The sequence below is a fragment of the Chiloscyllium punctatum genome, chromosome 6 (assembly GCF_047496795.1).
Source record: "Chiloscyllium punctatum isolate Juve2018m chromosome 6, sChiPun1.3, whole genome shotgun sequence".
Taxonomy (NCBI): domain Eukaryota; kingdom Metazoa; phylum Chordata; class Chondrichthyes; order Orectolobiformes; family Hemiscylliidae; genus Chiloscyllium; species Chiloscyllium punctatum.
The window spans coordinates 15,649,755-15,670,596 of NC_092744.1; the positions used below are offsets into that span (position 1 = coordinate 15,649,755).

The following is a 20,842-nucleotide window of genomic DNA, read 5'->3' on the forward strand; positions in this document are numbered from 1 at the left end:
GGAGTTGAGGGGGTTGGCCTATGAGGAGAGGCTGAGTAGACTGGGATTATATTCGCTGGAATTCAGAAGAATGAGGGGGATCTTATAGAAATACACAAAATTATGAAGGGAATCGATAAAATAGAAATAGATAGGATGCGTCCACTGGCTGGGTGAGACTAGGACAAGAGGGTATGGCCTCAAGATTAGAGGAAGCAGGTTTAGATCTGAACTGAGAAAGAACTTCTTCACCCAGAAGGTTGTTAATCTATGGAATTCCTTGCTCAGATAAATAGTTGACGCTATTTCAGTAATCGCTTTTAAAGCTAGGGTGGATACGTTTTTGAAAAATCAAGGAATTAAGTGATATGGTGAAAACGTGGATAAGTGGAGCTGCGTCCATGCAAAGATTGGTCATGATCTTCTTCAGTGGCAGAGCAGGTTTGAAGGGCTGAATGGCCTACTCCTGCTCCTAGTTCTTATGTTCTAATGGGATATAGGAATATTGCAAACAGAACACATTTTTTATTCATTCATGGAATGAAAGCATCGCTGGCTAGGCCAGCATTAATTGCCCATCCCTAATTGCCCAGAGGGTAGTTAAGAGTCAACCACATTGCTGTGGGTATGGAGTCATGTGCAGGCCAGACCAGGTAAGGATGATAGTTTCCATCCCTAAAGGATATTTGTGAACCAACGGAACTGACAATCGATTCATGGTCATTGTTAGACTCTTAATTCCAGATTGTTTAAAATTAAATTCAAATTCTAACATCTGCCTTTGTGAGACTTGAACCCAGGTTCCCAGAATATTACCTGGGTCTCTGGATTGACAGTCAGGTTAAGAATACCACTAGGCCATTCCATTTCCATTTTCGGGGAGGCAAAGTACAAGAAATAAATATTAACATAAAATAAAGTTACATTCCAAAGAATGCTAAAAAGGCAGAAATGAAGGCACTCTAACTCAATACTCAAAATATTTCTAACAAGGGAGTTGTTTACTTTATAAATGGTTATGATCGAACTGAAATTATGGCTAACTAGGGCCAAGGCTGCAAACTGAATATTGAAGAATATTTCACAGGTGAACAGAAGGAGGAGCTGGGAGATTCCAGTTCATTTAGTGAGAACATTATTAAGAAGGGGGTGGGGAGAGAACCAATAGATGTAATGTATTTGGATTTATGGAAGACTTTTGACAAAGTCCCACAGGAATATAATAAGCAAACATAGAGCACATATGATACAGGGTAATATATTAGCATTGCTTGAGGATTAGTTAATGGAAAGAATTCAGAGCATTGAAAGAATGGGCCATTTTTAGGTTGGCGGTCTGTGACGAGTGCGGTATCACAAGGATCAGTGCTTGGAACCAAATTGTTCACAATCTACATCAATGTTTTGGACATGAGGACCAAATGTAACATTTTCAAGCTTGCAGATGCTATGAAATGAGATAAAAATGTGTGTTGTGTGATGCTGCAAAGAGGTTTCAAGGGGATCTGGAGGATCAAGTTGAGACAATCGTGGCAGATGGAACACAATATGAATAAGCGTGAAGCTATATACTTTGGTGGGAGGAACTCAAATACAGAATGTTTCTTCAGTGTCGAGATTGGGAAAATGTTGATTTACAAAAGGACCCGAGTGTCTCTGTACATAACTCACTGAAAGCTGCTAACAGTGCTGGAAACGATGCTGAGGTGGATGATCAACCATGGGCTAGAATGGTAGAGCAGGCTCAAGGGGCTAAATGGCCTACTCCCGCTCCTACTTTCCTACATTCCTAGAAACATAAAGCATTTTTTATATCAGGCAGCAACAAAGCCACAACAATGTATATCAATATGATACTTCTCCTTTTGACAAATCTCCCAAGGTGCTTCACAGAAACCCTACCGGAAAAAAAAAAGGACATTTAAACAAAGGAAGTATCTGCAGTGGCTTAACCATGAACTTAATCAAAAGAGTAGAATTTAAAGAAACCCTGAGATGCAGGGCACAGGAAATAAATTTCAGAGAAGGCAATTTGAACAAAAAGTTGAAAGCAATGGATAGGGTTAGTTTTTTTAAAAATGGTCAGTATTCCTAATTGGATTAATGTTTTTATTACCTTAGACTCTGTCATACCTAAGCTACCAGCTATTTTTTGTACTGTCCCTAAAGTGTGTCATTGGCTCTCTAAGTGCTTCTTAGCAAAAGCATATTCAAATCCTTAAGACAGGTGAGTAACTATGAAGAATTGTCAAAATAGTTTCCATTGTATTCATGTACACCTGAGTGAATAAACGTGAGGTTAGTCAAACAGAAAAACATATTTAACCTTGCTCATCATTAGGAAACTGACAACATTTGGTAAAGATATCCTTCAAAGGTAATCTTGCCAGAGGTATAACATTTCATCAATCCTTTTTGTTCACTGCCTCGTGGGCGAGTTTAAAACTGTTGCAAGGAGTCTACTAAAAATATTGCTAACAAGAAGTCAGCCAAGAGATGGAAGTAAATGTGGAATCTTACCGGTGCCACTGATCCACAACTAACTTGGATGGCAATCTCCAAATGATCTTGGGCTTTGGATCACCTGTGGCTGAGCAGTGGAGTTGTAATTTATCTCCATGGTTCACTTTCTTATTACTTGAAGAAGCAGAAACAATTTTAGGGATCTCCTGTTTGCGTTCCACCATTAAGCTTATAATTCTCCTTTCCGAGCCTGTTGAACTTGTAGCTATACATTCGTAATTCCCACTGTCTGACGGAGTTAAGGATTTGACGTAAAGTGTCCCATTGGTAAAGACAAATAATTTTGTGTTGATAAACTGCAAAGGTTTGATTTCTGTGCCATCAAAGAGCTGCCAATGGACAGAAGGTGCAGGTGTCCCCACAGCAGTGCAGGGCAGTCTGATGTTCTGTCCTTCTTGACCTTTGACATTCTCTTGCCTCGCTTCTAGGATAGCTGGGGGCTGAGCGACCACTTGCATCCTAACTGTGACTGTATCAATCCCAGCTGGATTACTAGCCACACACCTGTAACTCCCTTGATCATACACAGTTACTGCTTTAATCTTGAGGGTGCCATCAGCCAACACGGAGACTCTCCCATTGAATGGGCTGCTGTTCCTCACCAGGGTCCTGTTGGAAAGGATCCATGAGATTGTTGGAGCTGGTCTTCCATGAGATCGGCACTTCATCTCCACTGGGTACCCAGCATGGACTGTAATGTCTTTCATTCGTGGTTCTAATATCTTTGAAGGGTAGGCTATGACAGATAGAGTGACTACAAGTCGTTCTGAACCATACTGGTTTTCTGCTATGCAGAGGTACTGTCCGCGGTCCTGAACTGTGATTTTCTGAATGGTCAGTGTGCCATTTGGAAAGACCTCAAATTTGTTGCCACGTTTAGCTTTAGCTGTGACTGTTGCACCTACAAAAAGAACCACAGAATTATATCAAACAAATCAGCATTAAAAGAAGTGTCAAAGTGATTAAATGCTGCATCACATAAAATCTATAACCTACACTTCACTATTAAGATATATAAAATAGTTCAACTTAGTGGCAGATTATACATTGACTTTAAAAACTTTCAGGTTCTTTGGAAATTATTTTAGGTTCCTCCAAATATGTGATAAACAAGAAGCAAGTTAGATGAGTGAATATTTTAAAAACTTAAAACTTATAATTTTAAATGTAAAGTTATGTGATGTAAAAACCATAGAATGTCAAAGGATATCATGGAATTCATAGAATCATGTCAGAGAGTTTATTTCACAGTCAGCAGCAGCTGTGTACTTAATACTTATTTGATAAAGAAGTCCAACCAATGTAATTATGGTTATGTTACCATACAAACATCTGAAATGGTTTGAGTTCACAACCTCACCCAAGCAAATTAGGGCAAATGAGTTGGTAATCTGTGGACAAATACCAAGAAAGCATTGTCTTAAAGCTTCAATTAGTTCAGGATTGCCCTTCAGTGATCTTTTCCATTACCCGATCAGCCCTACAAGTGACTCCAATACCACACTAGAGGACTGATGGTTAAAGTCCTCAGACCAACCAAGGATGGGCAGGAAACATTTCCTTCTTGGGCTTTCTGGAGACTAAAACAATCTATGGCTGACGGGAGGAAAGCTTCCTCTGTTTCCAATTGTGTATAACTATGGTTTAACATTAACAAGTATCTTATCACACTGAATTGTGGATAGATGGCCACATATTCAAATATATCCCTTGTCAGCTTACTGAAGCTGTTTTACATCACATAGCAGGTATGAAACTGACAGCTGGGGAGAATGTCTCACAGCTGGCAGTGCCCACCTGTGGAGTTTGCTATTCTCATGACCGTAAAGAAGCTTTGATAAATTTTACAAGGTCTGTACCTGATCCTAGCATTGCAAGTGTTTAAAGAGAATTAACAGAAGTGTAATTTCCTAAAAGGCTAAAGGAAGTGAAGTTTCAGCAGTACAGGACCAATAGGAATCAAAAGAGCCACTGTGTACTTTTTAGCCCAGTTTAGAGGATCATTAAAGCAACACATTATGTAGCAAAGGCCTAAGGAATGTCGTAGGATCTTTCACGAAGGGTCCTCAAGTCAATGGATTATGAATGACTCCTGGCTGGAGTTACACTGACATTTTAGTGTCTGCTTCGTTTAAATACTTTCCAAGCTTGGCATTATTAATTGCTAACATGTCTGATGCAAAACGCATTGCATGAATAATTAAGTGAGTGAATTAATGAGTGAGTATGTTTATGAGTGAGTAAATGGGTGAGCAATGTAATAGGTTATTCTGTGAATGGATTAATGGGTGAGTGGTGAACCAATGAATGTTTTAAACAATGGATGAGAGTGAATGGATGGTTTAATAAGAGAACAAACGGGTGACTGGATGAATGAACAAAGGAGTGATGAACAGTGGGTCAGCTGCGTTATTCAACGACGCATCTTTTTATGAGTTTGGAGAAGATTTGTGCTCAGGACGAGGTTCTGGATGTATGTTTGCTCACTAGGCTAGAAGGTTCATTTTCATTTGTTTCATCACCATACTAAGTAACATCATCAACGAGCCTCCAGTGAAGCACTGCTGGTATGGCCTGCTTTTTATTTATGTGTTTAGGTTTCCTTGCGCGAGTATAAAAGATAAAAATATTGTTATCCTACCTGCAGACAAAGGACGCTTGACAGTCATTTTAAATCAAAGAGATTATGTTGAGAAAGCGAATGCATTGCTTGCAGATACCAACAATTACTAATGAGTGGCGATAGACTCGACCCCAACTACAGAACCGAATCACAGCCCTACTCAAATCAAACCTCAGGAATCTGGAGAAATAAATAAGACTAACTTCCAAAAAATGAAACCAGATGGATCCAAGACACCGTACTTCTATGGATTACCCAAAATTCACAAACCAGGAGACCCCCCCTGAACCATAGTCTAGCTATCTGGAACACCAACTTACAGTTTGACCAAGGAGCTACACCAAAGACTAAAACACTGAGTAGAAGACTCACGCCACTCCATCCACTCCACCCAAGAATTCCTGAAGACCATCAAATACACCAAGATAGAAGAAGATGAAATAATGGTCTCCTTTGATGCAACAACCCTATTCACATCCATCAACATTAACCTGGACAAGGAAACACTGACTACACTATTAGAAGAACCGAAGGCACATACACCAAACATCACCAACATCATCAGCAAGGACATTATTGTCAAGCTAGTGGGCCTATGCCTTAACACACACCTCACCTTCAACAACAAAACCTACAGACAAACCGATGGAACACCCATGGGATCTCTGATATCAGGGTTCTTAGCAGAGGCAGTAATGCAGAGACTCGAACAAACAGCTCTGCCAATCGACCAACCCAAACTTTGGATCCACCACGTGGATGACACCTTTGTCATCACTAAACAAAACAAATTAGAGGAAGCCTTCAAGACCATCAATATTACCCTTACTGGCATAAAATTCACTAAAGAGGAGGAAAACAACAACAAACTGCCATTCCTAGATGTCACAGTAGAGTGAACAGCCAATGGGGAACTTCAAACCAGCATCTACAGGAAAATAACTCATACAGACCAAATACTGAACTACAGAAGCAATCATCACAACACCCACAAATGGAGCTACATCAGAACATTATTTCAATGAGCCACCACACACTGCAGCACAGAGGAACTACACAGAGCTGAGGAAAATCACATATACAGTGTATTCAAAAAGAATGGATACCCAATGAACACAATGCACTAATTTCTCAGCAACAAACCCAAACAAGCAGACAAAATGTGTCCAAAAACCCTAGCCACTCTCCTCTACATCAAAGACGTCTCAGAAATGACTGCCAGACAAGTCAGACCTCTTGGCATCATGGTAACCCACAAACCAACCAAAACACTAAGACAGCAGCTAATGAACTTGAAAGACCTTAGACAGACAACAAGCAAAACTAATGTCATTTACAAAATACCTTGCAAGAACTGTAACAAATACTAGATTGGACAAACAGGCAGAAAACTAGCCACCAGAATACATGAACATCAATTAGCCACAAGAAGACATGGCCTACTCTCACGAGTATCTTTACATACAGATGAGGAAGGACACCACTTTGACTGAGACAACACATCCATCTTAGGACAAGCCAAACAGAGACATGTGCAAGAATTCTTAGAAGCATGGCACTCCAACTGGAACTCTATCAAAAAACACATTGACTTGGATCTCATTTACCACCCCCTGAGAAAAATAACAGGAAATGACATAACTGCAGGAAATGACATAATCAACCCAAGGAAACCTAAACACATAAAAAGTGGGCCATACCATCAGTGCTTCTCTGGAGGCTCACTGATGATGTTACCTAGTATGGTGATGAAATGTCTGAAAATGAACCTTCCAGTCCAGCGAGCAAACTTACATCCAGTGCATCTTTTAAGTTAAAATCATTAAATGACTGGGTAATACTTGTTTTGGACCCCCTCAAAATATATTCAGAAGATAGCCTAGACCCTAACTTTATCTTATTTTAAAGCTAAGTAAAAGGTATTGCAATCCAGATGCAATGCGATTGGTCAAACTACTCGATGTTATGCAAAACATGCTTTATTCATACACTATTGGTTATATATAACAAAAGAAGGAAGAAATTGGAAATACTTAACTCTGTTGGAAAATTTAACCAGAATAATAGAATATTTAACTAATAAACAGTAACAGTTCTGATATAGTAACATTGTATAAAAACACCACTGGCAATGATAAATTCAGTAAAACAGATAGTCTTGCATGCAATTCTAGTGGCGTGAAGAGAACCCCAGGCTTTCAGTTGTAACTGAGATCAAGAAACAGTGTCCACATCCAGTCTCCTGAAAAGCTAAATCTCAAAACCCTGGTTCTGTGGGAGCTTGACCCTGCCCACTCAGGCTGCTTCTATTGTTCTAACTTTAAAAAATACCCAAGGCCTCAATCTATTTATTTATGGGATTTCAATAGACAGCCTTACACCTCTGTCTTCAGACTTTTCTTCTTAAAAACTAAAATCGAATACACTTCTTAAAGCCTTGATATCATCACACACTTACCTGTTGAGATTTTTGTCCAGCTGATGATGGGAAGAGGATTCCCAGTTGCCTCACATGGTATAAACGCATCAGAATCTGCCACAAAGGTGAAACTGGCTTTGTTTCCACCGATCAGTCTTGGTTTGGAGGGACGATTCTGACTCATGGGATCCACCGCAATGACATTGGGTGACAAAGCATCGGACTTGTTGAAAAACTCATCTTTGCCCCCTTCATTCCCTATAGTGTTTTCAAGATCACTGTTCAATGGGGGTGGTGCCACCCTGTATCTAGTTGGCCCCTCTGTAAAACTCAGTGGTAACTTCCATTTAGTCTCAGTACTGGTTTGTACAGTGCTTATGGCTTTGGTCTGTAGGTTTTGCCAAAGTGACGTATCCATCCTGGATTGTGGCAGCAGAGATTGGTCCCGCTTCGGAGGCACAGATGTGGTAAACCTGTGTAAGGTGATGCGGAATCTGGGCAGAGTCCTGGGGGGAGACCTGGCAGTGGTTGGTGGCTGTTTGGAGCTCGCAGCCACAGTTGTAGCAAGTACACTTGGCTCAGTGGATGGTACAATGGTTGTGGAGGCACTAGTGCTTTCAGTAGCTGGGGGCAACAGCATTATTTTGGTAGGATCAATTTTCTTTCTGATGGTAGACCACCTAGTTGCCTCTGTGAAACCGGATGATTGATGGGTAACAGTTGGAATTCCCCTTGTTGTGGTTTTGGAAGTAGGTGGGATTAGGATTATTGTATTGGGTGTGGTGATTGGCTTTACAGTTGACTGACTGGTAAGGGCGTTGCTAGGCAGATATAGAACTTTAGAATTATACTGCCTTGTGATTGTAGCAGGAGTCACTCCAGCTGAGGTTAAAAGAGACTTGTGTGATTGTGCATCTTCAATGGTGGCGCTAGCTGTAATGGCAATATCATGAGATGCTTCAGTGGCTACTCGAGTGCGTGGAGGGATTGGAATCCTAGTTTTTGTTGGACGCATCTTCCTACTTTCAGCTGCTGATGCCACCAAGCGGTTACGACTCACATTTGACCATGACGATGATAGACGCTTTCTTGTTCTGTTAAACTTGCCAGGTCTCCGCCGACGGAATCCCATTCTGCGAGTTGCATGAGTTGTTTGGATAGTGGCTGCAGTGGTGGTCATAGTCTCTGAGGTGAAGGGAACGATTTTAACTGTTGTTGGCGGATTTGTGGTAGAGGGGGTATGGAGGAAAACAGTAGAGAGCCTCGTAGTTGCCTTAGTTTGGTTGTTATTAGGATTTGGTGTTGAGAAGTTTGGTCTCAGTGAGCCTCCTACTGCCTGCAATGTGCTTACACTGTGGGGAGTAGGCTTCGTTAAAATGATGGACATTTTAGGAACAGCAGTTTTGGCCTGGGAACTCTTGATGGGTTTACGAAGTCTTCTCAAAGCATCCTTCTGATTTTTTAATCCGAAAAGCCGATTCCAAGGGATTTTCCCACGAACAACCTTGGAGGACTGTGTTGAAGGCTCAGCAGTCGTCACAGTCGTTGTGGAGAGAAGGTCAAAGTAAGGTGACCTTTCTGATAATGTTCCATCGGTATGTGTTGGTCTGGCAACTGAACTAGTCTCAGCGAGCGGTGTTGTGGTTTCAGATTCTGCAGTTTGTATTCCAGTATCAGCCCTGTGCACCCATTGTGACCAGGTCCGTTCCACCTCAGGATCACTAACTGTTTGCACTTCTTTCTTAGGATAAATTCTGGTGTATTTGGTGGTAGTTTCACTGGCACTCGAATCTCCAGATTGCTGGCTGGGTGCTTGCATAGACATGGTACTTGCTCCATTTGGCGTCGGTGCTGGGTGTGGAAGTGGAGGTCCTGGTGGGATCTGGGTGACAGAGGGCATATGATTTGGACTGGAGGCTGCAGAATGCATCAACGTGGACAGTGTTGTTCTCTCTTCAGACCATGCTGGCCTCCTCAGCTCGGGTCTCACAATCTTGTACCTGTGTCTCCGTCTGCCGGACTTACCAAAACGGCGTCTATAGGGGAATTTCTGTCGCCATCCAAAATGCTGAGATTTGGAAACTGGAGCACCAGTCGTGGCCTCCCTTACGATGTGAAGCTGCTGAGTGAGGATGGTGGACAGGGACGTGGTCAATGGAAATGTGATTTTCTGAGTGGTTTTAAACAGAATTCGATTCCCATCCTCTTTGGCCATAGTTACTGTTGCAATGTGAGTGTGATAGTCACGTGTCCTTGCAGGGTCAACCTTTCCTGTTGTGTCAGCTATTGATGATGTGTGTTCCTTTGGTTTGTCTGTGGTCAATGGTGTTGGTGTTGGACTCGACATGTAATGGGTTTGCTTAATGTCACGAGAAACTGTCACCTGAAGTTCTGCATTTGCTTCGGTTGGTTTAGGTATATGGGGAGTTGCGGTTGGTCCCTGGGATATCACTCTGGTAGGTTCTTTTTTGGTAATGGTCTCTGTTGCCTTTGGAAACAAACTGGAATCTGTAGCCCCCTTTAGAATTGGAGGAACTGCAGCTTTTGCATCTAGCTCTGTTGTGCGGAATTGCATTATAGTCGGAAGAATTGATTTCGACTGTGGACCAATTTCTGTTGACTTCTCAGTGATAGGATATGATGGAATACCTGAAACAACCACAGGCAGTTTGGTTGTTACCACTATTAATTCTTCCTCTTCTGCATTTCCCAAGTCAACCCCTGATGCTTCTTTCTCATCAGTAGTTGGCTCCAACGTCAAATCTGTCGCATGAGGTTTGATGGTGATTTTACGTGTTGCGGTTTTTGTGGAGACTTTTTTTCTGACCTTCGCCAGGTACTCTGCCCAGTGCTGAGGGTCTACTCTCCTTCGAGGCTGTTTCAACCGTCTACGGTTGGACCACTGATGCGTTTTTCTGCCACTGCCTTTAGTTCTCCTCCTGGGGGTAACTGGGACAGCTGTGCTTGTTTCTGGGTGAGATGTGGGCTGTGAACTGCTGGTCGTAGTATAGTACGTCTCATCCTCTGAGGTACTCTGAGAAGAGAACTGACCATCTTCCAAATCTTCAGGCTCCAGCATGTCTTCTTCACTCTCCCCGGACCCAAAGTTTCCCTCTGCTCCATCGTTACTTTCAGCGATTTCTTCCTCAGAAGAAATTCTGGAGCCAGTAACCGTTAGTTGTAATGCCAAGAGATCAATCCCATAACGGTTCGCGGCCAAACACCTGTAAAAGCCACTGTCCCTGGTTGTTAGCCTTTTTATCTTTAAAGTTCCATTTGGGGTTATCTCCTTATTCCCAGTTGTTTGATGTAATACTCTATGGTCTGGAAGAACCCAACTAATGGATGCGTTTGGGATGCCAGTTGCTTGGCATGGAAGATGGATTGAGTCTCCACCAGATTTAGTAATGTAAGGGCCATTTATATAGTTCTCTGCCACATTAGGGTCCAGAACAATGACTCTGAAGCTCAGTACATCTGCATCTTGGTAATTGGTTCCCACACAGTGATAGATGCCAGTGTCGTAGAGGTCAGCTATTCTTAGTATGAATTTACCATCTGCACTGACCGAAACCCGGCTATCATCACTACTGTATGGAGCGCGCATTTTGCTGCCATCTGGAAGTATCCAAGCAATGATGGGTTTGGGGTCACCAACAGCTTGGCACTCTAACTCCACTGTCCCACCTACCACCACAAAGTGTTCCGTTTTTGCACCTTTGGCTTTCTTTATCATCACCCAACTATTTTTCCCAGGCTTAGCTTCCAGGTCTTGCAAGTTAATTTGAACCTCTACCTGGTATTTGATTTGCAAAACATTCAAGGTAGTCTGAGTCCTGTCCATCTGTAGGGTTATCTTGTCTTGCATCAGCCATGCGGGATCTGCCCTGATCTGCATCTCAACGCCAGTAAACTGGTGCAAGGCAGCGGCCGATGACTGTTTGTAAAGATAACTCATGTGCGGTGTTTTGCTCAGCAGTGTGTCCTTCTCAAGTTGTAGAGGTGAATCAGTGTACATTGCCAAGATGCCCCAAAGCCGCTGGAGCTGTTCATAGTCAACATAGCAGACCAGGAAGGTTGACAGGGAAGAGTTTAGCAGCACGTAGCCTTCTTTTTGATCCAGGCTCACCTGTGGTGTTCCTGAGGGTCTGTGAATGTTGCAGGTTATTTCACAGCCATTCCCGGATTGATCGCTCATGTTCAAACTCATCTGACCTAAAGGGGCCACGAAGTCCTTGGCATTAATGGCTGCGTAATCCCCCTCTTCTTGCAGAGTGCTGTTACTGATTTTCAATGGGGATTGGATACTTGGTGGTGCACATGCAAACACTGAAGGAGGTAGCTGTAAAATATCTTTGCCTCGAGAGACATCTGGAGTCGCACACAAAGGGCAGATCTGACCATTTGGGTAATTCCGGTCTCTCTTGCATTTGATTATTCCTGTAGAAAAAAGAAAAATCAGTAGTATTTTTTCTGGTTCTTTCATGCCTCAGTTGGCAAGCATTATTAATCCAAGAAAAAGGAATTAATTATCTGTGCAGTCAATGTTGTCATACATCTATCAAAACCAAAGTTTAATTAAATGGGAAAATGTTGGACTGAGATGTGCAATAATAAAACGAGTTCAATGGTCTTTCAGATTCCTTTTAATCTTTTCTAGTTCTGGTCTAACTGACAGGATTTCCTGCCAAGTTACCATGTTGACATTTATTTAACCTGTTGTTTAACTGGGAACTTCCCAGAAAACACATATCTAAGACTCGTGTTCTCTAGTTTCTGCAAACAAACAAAGCAATAGGAGAAGGAATCTTTAGGAAAACTTGCAGTTACTGAAAGTTGCACTGAAATTTCTGAAGCTCTGCACTCCCCAAACCACTCAGCATTAAATCTGAAATTGACAGTACAGCTACATCTTTCAGAAACATGCACGGTCGAGTTTGGACAATCCAAAATGATGTAATTCTTTCAGATTTAAAGCAGAGCAATTATCAAGAGGGATTATCTGGGAGATTCCTCTCAACAAGACAGAACATTAGTTTATTTCCTCATACAGAAGGGCTCCTTTTTCACAGTTATGAAGACGCACTAAAAATACAGATGTTCAAACAGGTAAAGAATACAGTTTACTAAAACATCTTGCCACTTGACCTTCACAAACACGGCTTGGAACTTAATTCAACATTATCTATCTATACATGACATATTAAGCATTTTTTTCCATGCATTGAAGGAAAGGTCATGTCATGCCTACCTGTCATACCTGGATTCGTGCTTTAACCTGCTGAAGTTTATCTAACACCATATAATTAAGATTATACCTCCTTTATTCCAAAGAAGGATTGTGCAAAGTTTTTTCCTCCCTGGCATTACTGCCTCCCACTCCCTTGGACTAATAAAGAAGCTGCATCAGTTATCCTGTCCCTAGTCCCAGAGGGTACAGGAAACAGACTAGTCCACTTCACCCCTTCAGCTGATTTAATTATTCAGTGAGATCATGGTTACTATAAGACCCAGCTCCAAATACACATTTTGCCCCAAATCTTGTACTAACAAAAATCTATTAATCTCAGTTTTAAAGATACCAATCGCTTAAAAGTCAATTGTTACTTGTGGAAGAGCATGCTAAACCTCTAATCGGATTTTAGGAGAACTGATCCCAAATTACTAGTGAGGGGCTGCATTTTTTGGAGAGGAGAAGGCTCAGAGGAGATTTGATAGAAGTTTTCATAACCAGGCGAGGTTGGGATAAACTAGATAAGGAGAGCATGGCAGCCAGTGTTGGACTGAGTTGGCCAAGGTCAGAAGTCACACGATATCAGGTTATCGTCCAGCAGGTTTATTTGAAATCACAAGCTTTTGGGAGGAACACCCCGAAAGCTTGTGATTTCAAATAAACTGGTGCCGTGTGACCTCTGACTTTATGCGTGGCAGGATTGAGAACCAGATAGCACAGATTTCTTGCATAAGAAGAAAACGCGAGTTACAATTTTTTTTTCACACAGTGAGTAATTAATGCCTGGAATGCTTTGCTAGGGGTGTGGTGGAGTCCAGTACAATCGAGACATCCCAGAGAGCATTCAATGGTTATTTAAATAGAAACAAGGAAAAGGCCAGGAGATTGACTCTAAGCCAAATTGTTTAGCAAGCTGATGCAGATGCAATGGGCCAAATGGTCTCCTTTTGCATCCTAACAATTCTACAATTGATTTTCATCGCTGAAAGCTCTTGCTTCAGTTTTAACAATGCCCCTTACTCCTTCTCTACTTTCTCCTACTCTACTCTGTTGGATCCCCTTAATATCTTGAAAACTTCAATGAAACAATGCATTAACATTCTAAATTCCAAGGAATATAGTTTGTGTGACCTCTCCTCCTGATTTATCCCCAAAATCTCACTCTGGCAAATCCTCCCTGCAATTTCTCTAAGGTCAACATATCCTTCTCAGTTTGTGGTGTTGAGAATTACTCACAGTATCCAGCTACGCTATAAACAAGCTGTTGGACAGCTGGAATATGGCTTTTCCCAATCGTATCCTAGCTATCTAAATATAAACATCAGCCTTTTTGAATATTTTCTGGACCTGTATGTGACATTTATTATGTAGTATGTACCCTCTTCTCTCCTTTTACAGGTTCCAGGTGGATGCCATGTCTGCTGATATTGAAATCCATTAGCCATAAGTTTCGGCTAGTCACTTAACCTACCAATAATCAGTTTGTACCTTCATATTTCCATTTACATCTCCATGGCACGGGATGGGAATACATCAGTAACTCAATACCTAGTGTCCAGAGTCCACCTGAATAGGTCAGCCATGTACAGGCTGAAGATCGAACCAGGAACAGCAATGGAGCCCCCTGACCTTTGTCCTTGTGCCTGTACATTACCACCACTTTTGTCTCACCAGTGAATTAGGATTATGGCTTTTCATCAGATCATCTTAGTTGTTGAAGAAAGCAGGGAATTGTTGAGTCCCTATCATTCAGCCTGGTGGGACACCATTGGTCACATTGTACCAAGTAAGAGATTCCGCCTTGTCGTTCAGTATTTTGCACAAGATAATCATGAAACAACTCCACAGAGGCCGGAATCCCATCCATCACCAAGTCATCCTTTGTTTACACATGGAGAGTCCTTGACACTGATCCAGCTCCATTACAGCCAGCTCTCAGAATGTCAGAAGGTCTGACACACCTGCTTATATCTGTCAGCCAGCACTCCCTGATTGGGCCAGGTTATCAACCCCAATCAGGGAACTCACATTCTATGAGGTCCATCTGGCTGACCTCATTACAATCCCCACATCCTTCTCCCTCTGAGTCCAAGGACATAGGCCGGTTCTTTCTCTTGTATTCCTTCTGCGGTGTTTTAGCACCGGGTAAGGTTCCTCTGACTCTGTGTCCATCTCAGATTCAGAGCTATTTTCAACCATTGACAGAGGGAGAAAATAAGGTTCCACCAGATTTTCCGACTGTTCCAAGGAGCCGAGTATGTTTTGGTCCTGTATCATTTGCGAGTTCACGGCTTTCATATGGTCCACGTGCTTGTTCAGGACCATCACACATACTTACCTTTATCTGTTACTGGACCTGACCTCGCGTTGATCAAGTTGACCTCATTACAATCACTACTCTTACCCATTCAGGGCCATTCCCATGGTTCCAACACCAAACTTCGTCCCTTGAAGTAAACTGTCTCTCTCGCTTAGCAGAGAGTGTCTGGTATTGGAGTTCCTGATGCCGTTTCACCATCATACCCTCTCCTCCACCAGGTCTGGGGTCATCAGGTTTAACTTGGTGCAGAGTCTTCTCCCCATCAGCAACTCTGCTGGAGCTATCGCTGTAGTTGCATGAGGGATGGTCCTATAACCATTTAGGTTTTGGTAGTGAGCAAAGCTGTAGGCGGTTTCTTCAAACCTGTTTGGACTGCTCTTTCTACCAAGCCAGTGGATGATGGATGGTGTAGAGCAGTACTTTCATGTCAAATCCCATTTGACTTTAGGAATTACTTAAATTCCCTGCTCGTAAACAATGGCTCGTTATCTGTGACCAACATTTCCTGGGTCCATTACTACAAACGATGTGTGCAGTTTTGCTATCTTTGCCCCCATGTTTGATGAATGAACTCTATGCCATCTCAAGTGGGGATCCACAATGACTAATCCCAAGCCCACGACTGGACCTGCATAGTTGATTTGTAACCGAGTCCACTCTGGGCACTGCCCTACCAATGCAACTATGTTTGTACCTAATCCTGGCCACCAGACATAACTTCTCCACAACATCTTTGTTTGGAGACCCCTGGATGCCCCTCATGGAGTTCAGTCAGTATCTGGCAGGAACCTTTGTTCAGGACAATCACTCTTGCTCCCTATAATAATATACCACCCTCTTCCGTGATCTGGTCTCTCCAGGTCCAAAAAGGTTTCAGTTCTGGTTATGATGACCTTTTAACTTGCCCGTCACCAGCAGCTGTTGCAGTTTTGTCAGGACCAGATTTTCTGTGTCCAATGTCTGATATCGTCAGCTGTGACCATAAGTGTGCCCAGAAAATGTACAACCATTACATACTCTTCCAGTGACAGTATCACAGCTGGTGTGTTTGCCAGTGGGATGTGGCTCAATCCATCTGCATTTGCTACTTGGACAGTACTCCAACTTGTAAACATACACACTTAGTATTACAGCCCACGCTGAATTCAACAAGAAGCTATGAGCGGCACTATCTTGTCCTCTTTAAGTGGACCGAGCAGGGGTTTGTGGTCCATTATTATCTCAAATTTGTGGCTATAAAGGTATTGGGTGGAACTTCCTAACACTAAATATGACCACCAAACCTTCCTTCTCTATCTGGGTATATTCACCCTCTGCATTAGCCAAAGTTGCAGATGCATATGCCATTGGGTGTTCCTCTCCATAGTGCCACCAATCAGCTCATACTACCCTGATGCCTTGTGTGGAGGCATGACATGCCAATACCAGATCTCACTTGGGATCAGAGTGTGCCAACACCTTAGAGGATAACAGCTGCTAGTTTACTTCCCTGAAAGCTATGGCATGGCTATATGACCATTTTTAAAGGCTGACCCATTTTTAAGAGTTGATGCAGAGATGCCAGGATGGAGGCTAGGTTATGCATGAACTTTCCATAATAATTCACCAGCCCAAGGAAAGATCTAAGTTCCAGTATAGACTTGGCACCGGGCCACCTTTGATCACTCACTTTATTTTCCAACTGATGTAGCCTGGCCCTGTTGACTCTGTAGCCCAAGTAGTTCACTTGGGATGCCTGGACTACCCATTATTTCCTTTCTAAGATGTATACCCACCTGGGAGAAACATCAAAGGACTATGTTCAAGTTCTCAAAGTGCTTCTTATTGGTCTTCTCTGTTATAAGCGCATCATCTAGATAAATGATGACGCGAGGGAGAGTTTGCAAAAATGTTCTCCATTGTCTGCCAAAAAATTGCACAGGCTGACGATACCCCAAATGTCAGTCTTGTGTATTGCTACAAACCCTTAGGGGTATAAATTGTAGCATACTTTTGGGAATCCTTTTCTAACCACAACTGTAAGTATGCATGGCTCATCTCCAGCTTCATGAAGGACAACCCCTCTGCCAGTTATGTGTATAAATACTTGATGTGAGGGATTGGGTATTTTTCCAGCTGCAAGATGTCGTTTACCATTTAATTAAAATCTTCACAAAAGTGAACCAGCCCATCAGGCTTCACAAATGGTATGATCGGTGCTGCCCGTTCCACAAACTGGGGTGGTTTAATGATTCCTTCGCTTTCCCGCTTTCTGATTTCTGCCTCTACTTTTGTCCATAAGGCAAATTGCACTAAGAGGGCCTTGCAAAATTGTGGAATTGCTTACTGGCCAACATGGAAGGTGGATTTGGCTGCTTTGATAGACCCTAGAATTTCCTAAAAGACTTCTGGGCATTTAATTAGAACTGGGGCAGCCATTTTAGAACATAGAACAGTCTAGCACAAAACAGGCCCTTCAGCCCATGATGTTGTGCCGACCATCGATCCTCATTTAAGGTAAACCTAATGTACGAACCCTCAAATTTCCGTGACCATATGCATGTCCAGCAGTCTCTTAAATATCCCCAATGACCTCGCTTCCACAACTGCTGCTGGCAATGCATTCCATGCTCTCACAACTCTCTGCGTAAAGAACCCACCTCTGACATCCCCTCTATACTTTCCGCCAAACAGCTTAAAGCTATGAGTCCTCGTGTTAACAATTTCTGCCCTGGGAAAAAGTCCCTGGCTATCAACTCTATCTATGCCTCTCATTATCTTGTACACCTCAATGAGGTCCCCTCTCTTCCTTCTTTTTTTCCAATGATAAAAGTCCGAGCTCAGTCAACCTCTCTTCATAAGGTAAGCCCTCCATTTCAGGCAGCATCCTGGTAAACCTCCTCTGAACCTTCTCCAAAGCATCCACCAGAACTGGACACAGTATTCCAAGTGCGGTCTAACCAAAGTTTTATACAGCTGCAACAAGATCTCATGGCTCTTAAACTCAATCCCCCTGTTAATGAAAGTCAAAACATCATATGCTTTCTTAAAAACACAGCCCACTTGGGTGGCAATTTTAAGGGATCTATGTTCCTCCACACTGCAGAAGTGGCAGGTGGAGTTTAATTTATATAAATGTGAGGTGCTGCATTTTGGGAAAGCAAATCTTAGCAGGACTTTATACACTTAATGTAAGGTCCTCGGGAATGTTGCTGAACAAAGAGACCTTGAGTGCGGGTTCATAGGTCCTTGAAAATGGAGTCGCAGGTAGCTAGGATACTGAAGAAGGCATTTGGTCTGCTTCCCTTTATTGGTCAGAGTATTGAGTACAGGAGTTGGAAGGTCATGTTGCGGCTGTACAGGATATTGATTAGGCCACAATTGGAATATTGTATGCAATTCTGGTCTCCTTCCTATCGGAAAGATGTTGTGAAGCTTGAAAGGATTCAGAAAAGATTTACAAGGGCATTGCCAGGGTTGGAGGATTTGAGCTATAGGGAGAGGTTGAATAGGCTAGGGCTGCTTTCCCTGGAGCGTCGGAGGCTGAGGGGTGACCTTATAGAGGTTTATAAAATCATGAGGGGCATGGATAGGATAAATAGACAAAGTCTTTCCCTTGGGTTGGGGAGTTCAGAACTTGAGGGCATAGGTTTAGGGTAAGAGGGGAAAGATACAAAAGAAACCTAAGGGGCAACTTTTTCACTCAGAGGGTGGTACATGTATGGAATGAGCTGCCAAAGGAAGTGGTGGAGGCTAGTACAATTGCAACATTTAAAAGGCATCTGGATGGGTATATGAATAGGAAGCATTTGGAAAGACGTGGGCCAGATGCTGGCAGGTGGGACTAGATTGGGTTGGGATATCTGGTTGGCGTGGATGATTTGGACCAAAGGGTCTGTTTACGTGCTGTCCATCTCTATGACTCTATGAGCCCAGATCGAATTTTTTTAAAGCCCGGTTTTGTGATCACTGAAGTGGCTGAGCTGTGTCACCCTCCATTAGAACCAGGTGACCATTTAACCAGATGTTTATTTGATTGGTTCTGATTCAGATGTTGCTAAGCAATTTAACTGTTCCAACCAGAGATAGGAGGATTTTCCATGGTCCGCACCCAACTGGTTACCAGCGTATGGGTTCTCTTGCTCCATTTAGATCTAACAGCCCTAATCAGGGAACTCATATTCTATGAGGTCCACGTGGCTGATGTTATTACAATCAGTACATCCCTTTGCCTCTACTTCCGTAAGGCCATCGTTTCATATGATGAGGCCCAATATACAAACCCGTGACTGTGAAATGGATACTTACACCATGTTTCCTGGTCAGCATTCCTGTCTTGAGCTTGCTGCAGTGCAGTGAGACTCAGCAGAAGCTGGAAGATCAGCATCTCCTCTTCCTCTTGGAGACCCTGCAGCCTTCAGAACTCAATATCGAGTTCAATCATTTTCAAACCTGGACACCTTTTTCCATGTCCTTCCCCCAACCCAAAAGTCTAAGCCCTGCCAAGACATGGCCTGCTTTCAGCACAGCCATCCCATTTTCACCCACTTATGGTCCCCTTTATCAGCTTTCCTTTCTGCTGAATGTACTATCATCCATCCATGTGACTCCCTAACTGTTGTTCTGTCTCTCTTTGGGCTGCATCTCCCCCTATCTGCTCACTCTGTTTCCTCCCCACCTTCTGTCTTCAGCATATATGCCAACCTTTTCCTTGCTACTATCAGACTGAAAAAGGCTCACTGGGCTCAAAACATTAACTCTGCTTTCTCTCTCTCTAGTTACTGCAGCAATGTTGAATTCTGCAGCAATAATTGACTCAGTGGTTCACACTACTGCCTTACAGCACCAGGGATCCAGGTTCAGATACAGCCTTGGGTAACCATCTTTGTGGAGTTTGCACATTTCCCCTGTGTCTGCATGGTTTCCTCTGAGTTCTCGCGATCTCGAACACTTTGATCAGATCACCCCTTCACTTGATTTTTTTGAAAAAGACAGGCATCATTTGTATAATCTCTCCTCATAACTTAAGCCCTGAAGTCCAGATGTCTTTCTTGTAAACCTATATTGTCGTCCTTCACAGTCCAATGCTGTGCAGGTTAGGTGAATTGGCCATGCTAAATTGCCCACTGTTCAGAGATATGTAGGTTAGGTGCATTAGTCAGGGGTAAATGTAGGGTGGAGGAATGGGTCTGGGTGGAATACTTTTCAGAGGGTCAGTGTGGACTTGTTGGGCCAAATGGCCTGTTTCCACACTGTAGGGATTCTAATGATTCTAAATGCCTTTGTTCCCTTCAAATGGATCGTCCCCTTGATCAACAATTCAAAAATGTAACCTGTTACTCTAAATCCTCCCTGGTCTCAAAAAGCTGGTTTAATTTTAACTTCTCTGTTTGTGCACAGAACTCCGTTGACTGCCATATATATATATATATATGGTAGCATCCTTATGGACATACAGCATTTTCAGACTCATGAAAGTCTGTGCCGTTCTTAAGAACTTCTAAATATCAACTTTGTTTAATATCTTTCCAACTCCTGCTTTACTAACAATGGCCAGACATTTTCCAATTGGCTAAGGACACAACAGATCGAGCAATGTTTTGGATTTGAGACTGTAAAAAGCACTTCAGAGATCTTACTTCAAAGTATATCCAAATGAGGAACACACTCACTTTCTGCTGACTTTCTGAATCAGGAGTTGGAACAAATAAATGTCTTCTAATTTTTGTACTCGTCTTGTCAAAAAGCAAATGAATTCTGATCAGT

General features: G+C 42.6%; 1 protein-coding gene across 1 annotated transcript in view; it reads right to left on the reverse strand.

Annotated features, from left to right (window-relative positions):
* igsf10 (immunoglobulin superfamily, member 10) overlaps positions 1-20,842 on the reverse strand; it is a 48,123-nt gene that overhangs the window by 19,579 nt on the left and 7,702 nt on the right. Inside the window, exons 5-6 of the mRNA XM_072572058.1 lie at positions 7,584-11,984; positions 2,500-3,403 (exon numbers count right to left, since the gene is read on the reverse strand). Of these exons, the coding sequence (XP_072428159.1) occupies positions 2,500-3,403; positions 7,584-11,984 (5,305 nt within the window). The remainder of the gene's footprint in view (positions 1-2,499; positions 3,404-7,583; positions 11,985-20,842) is intronic.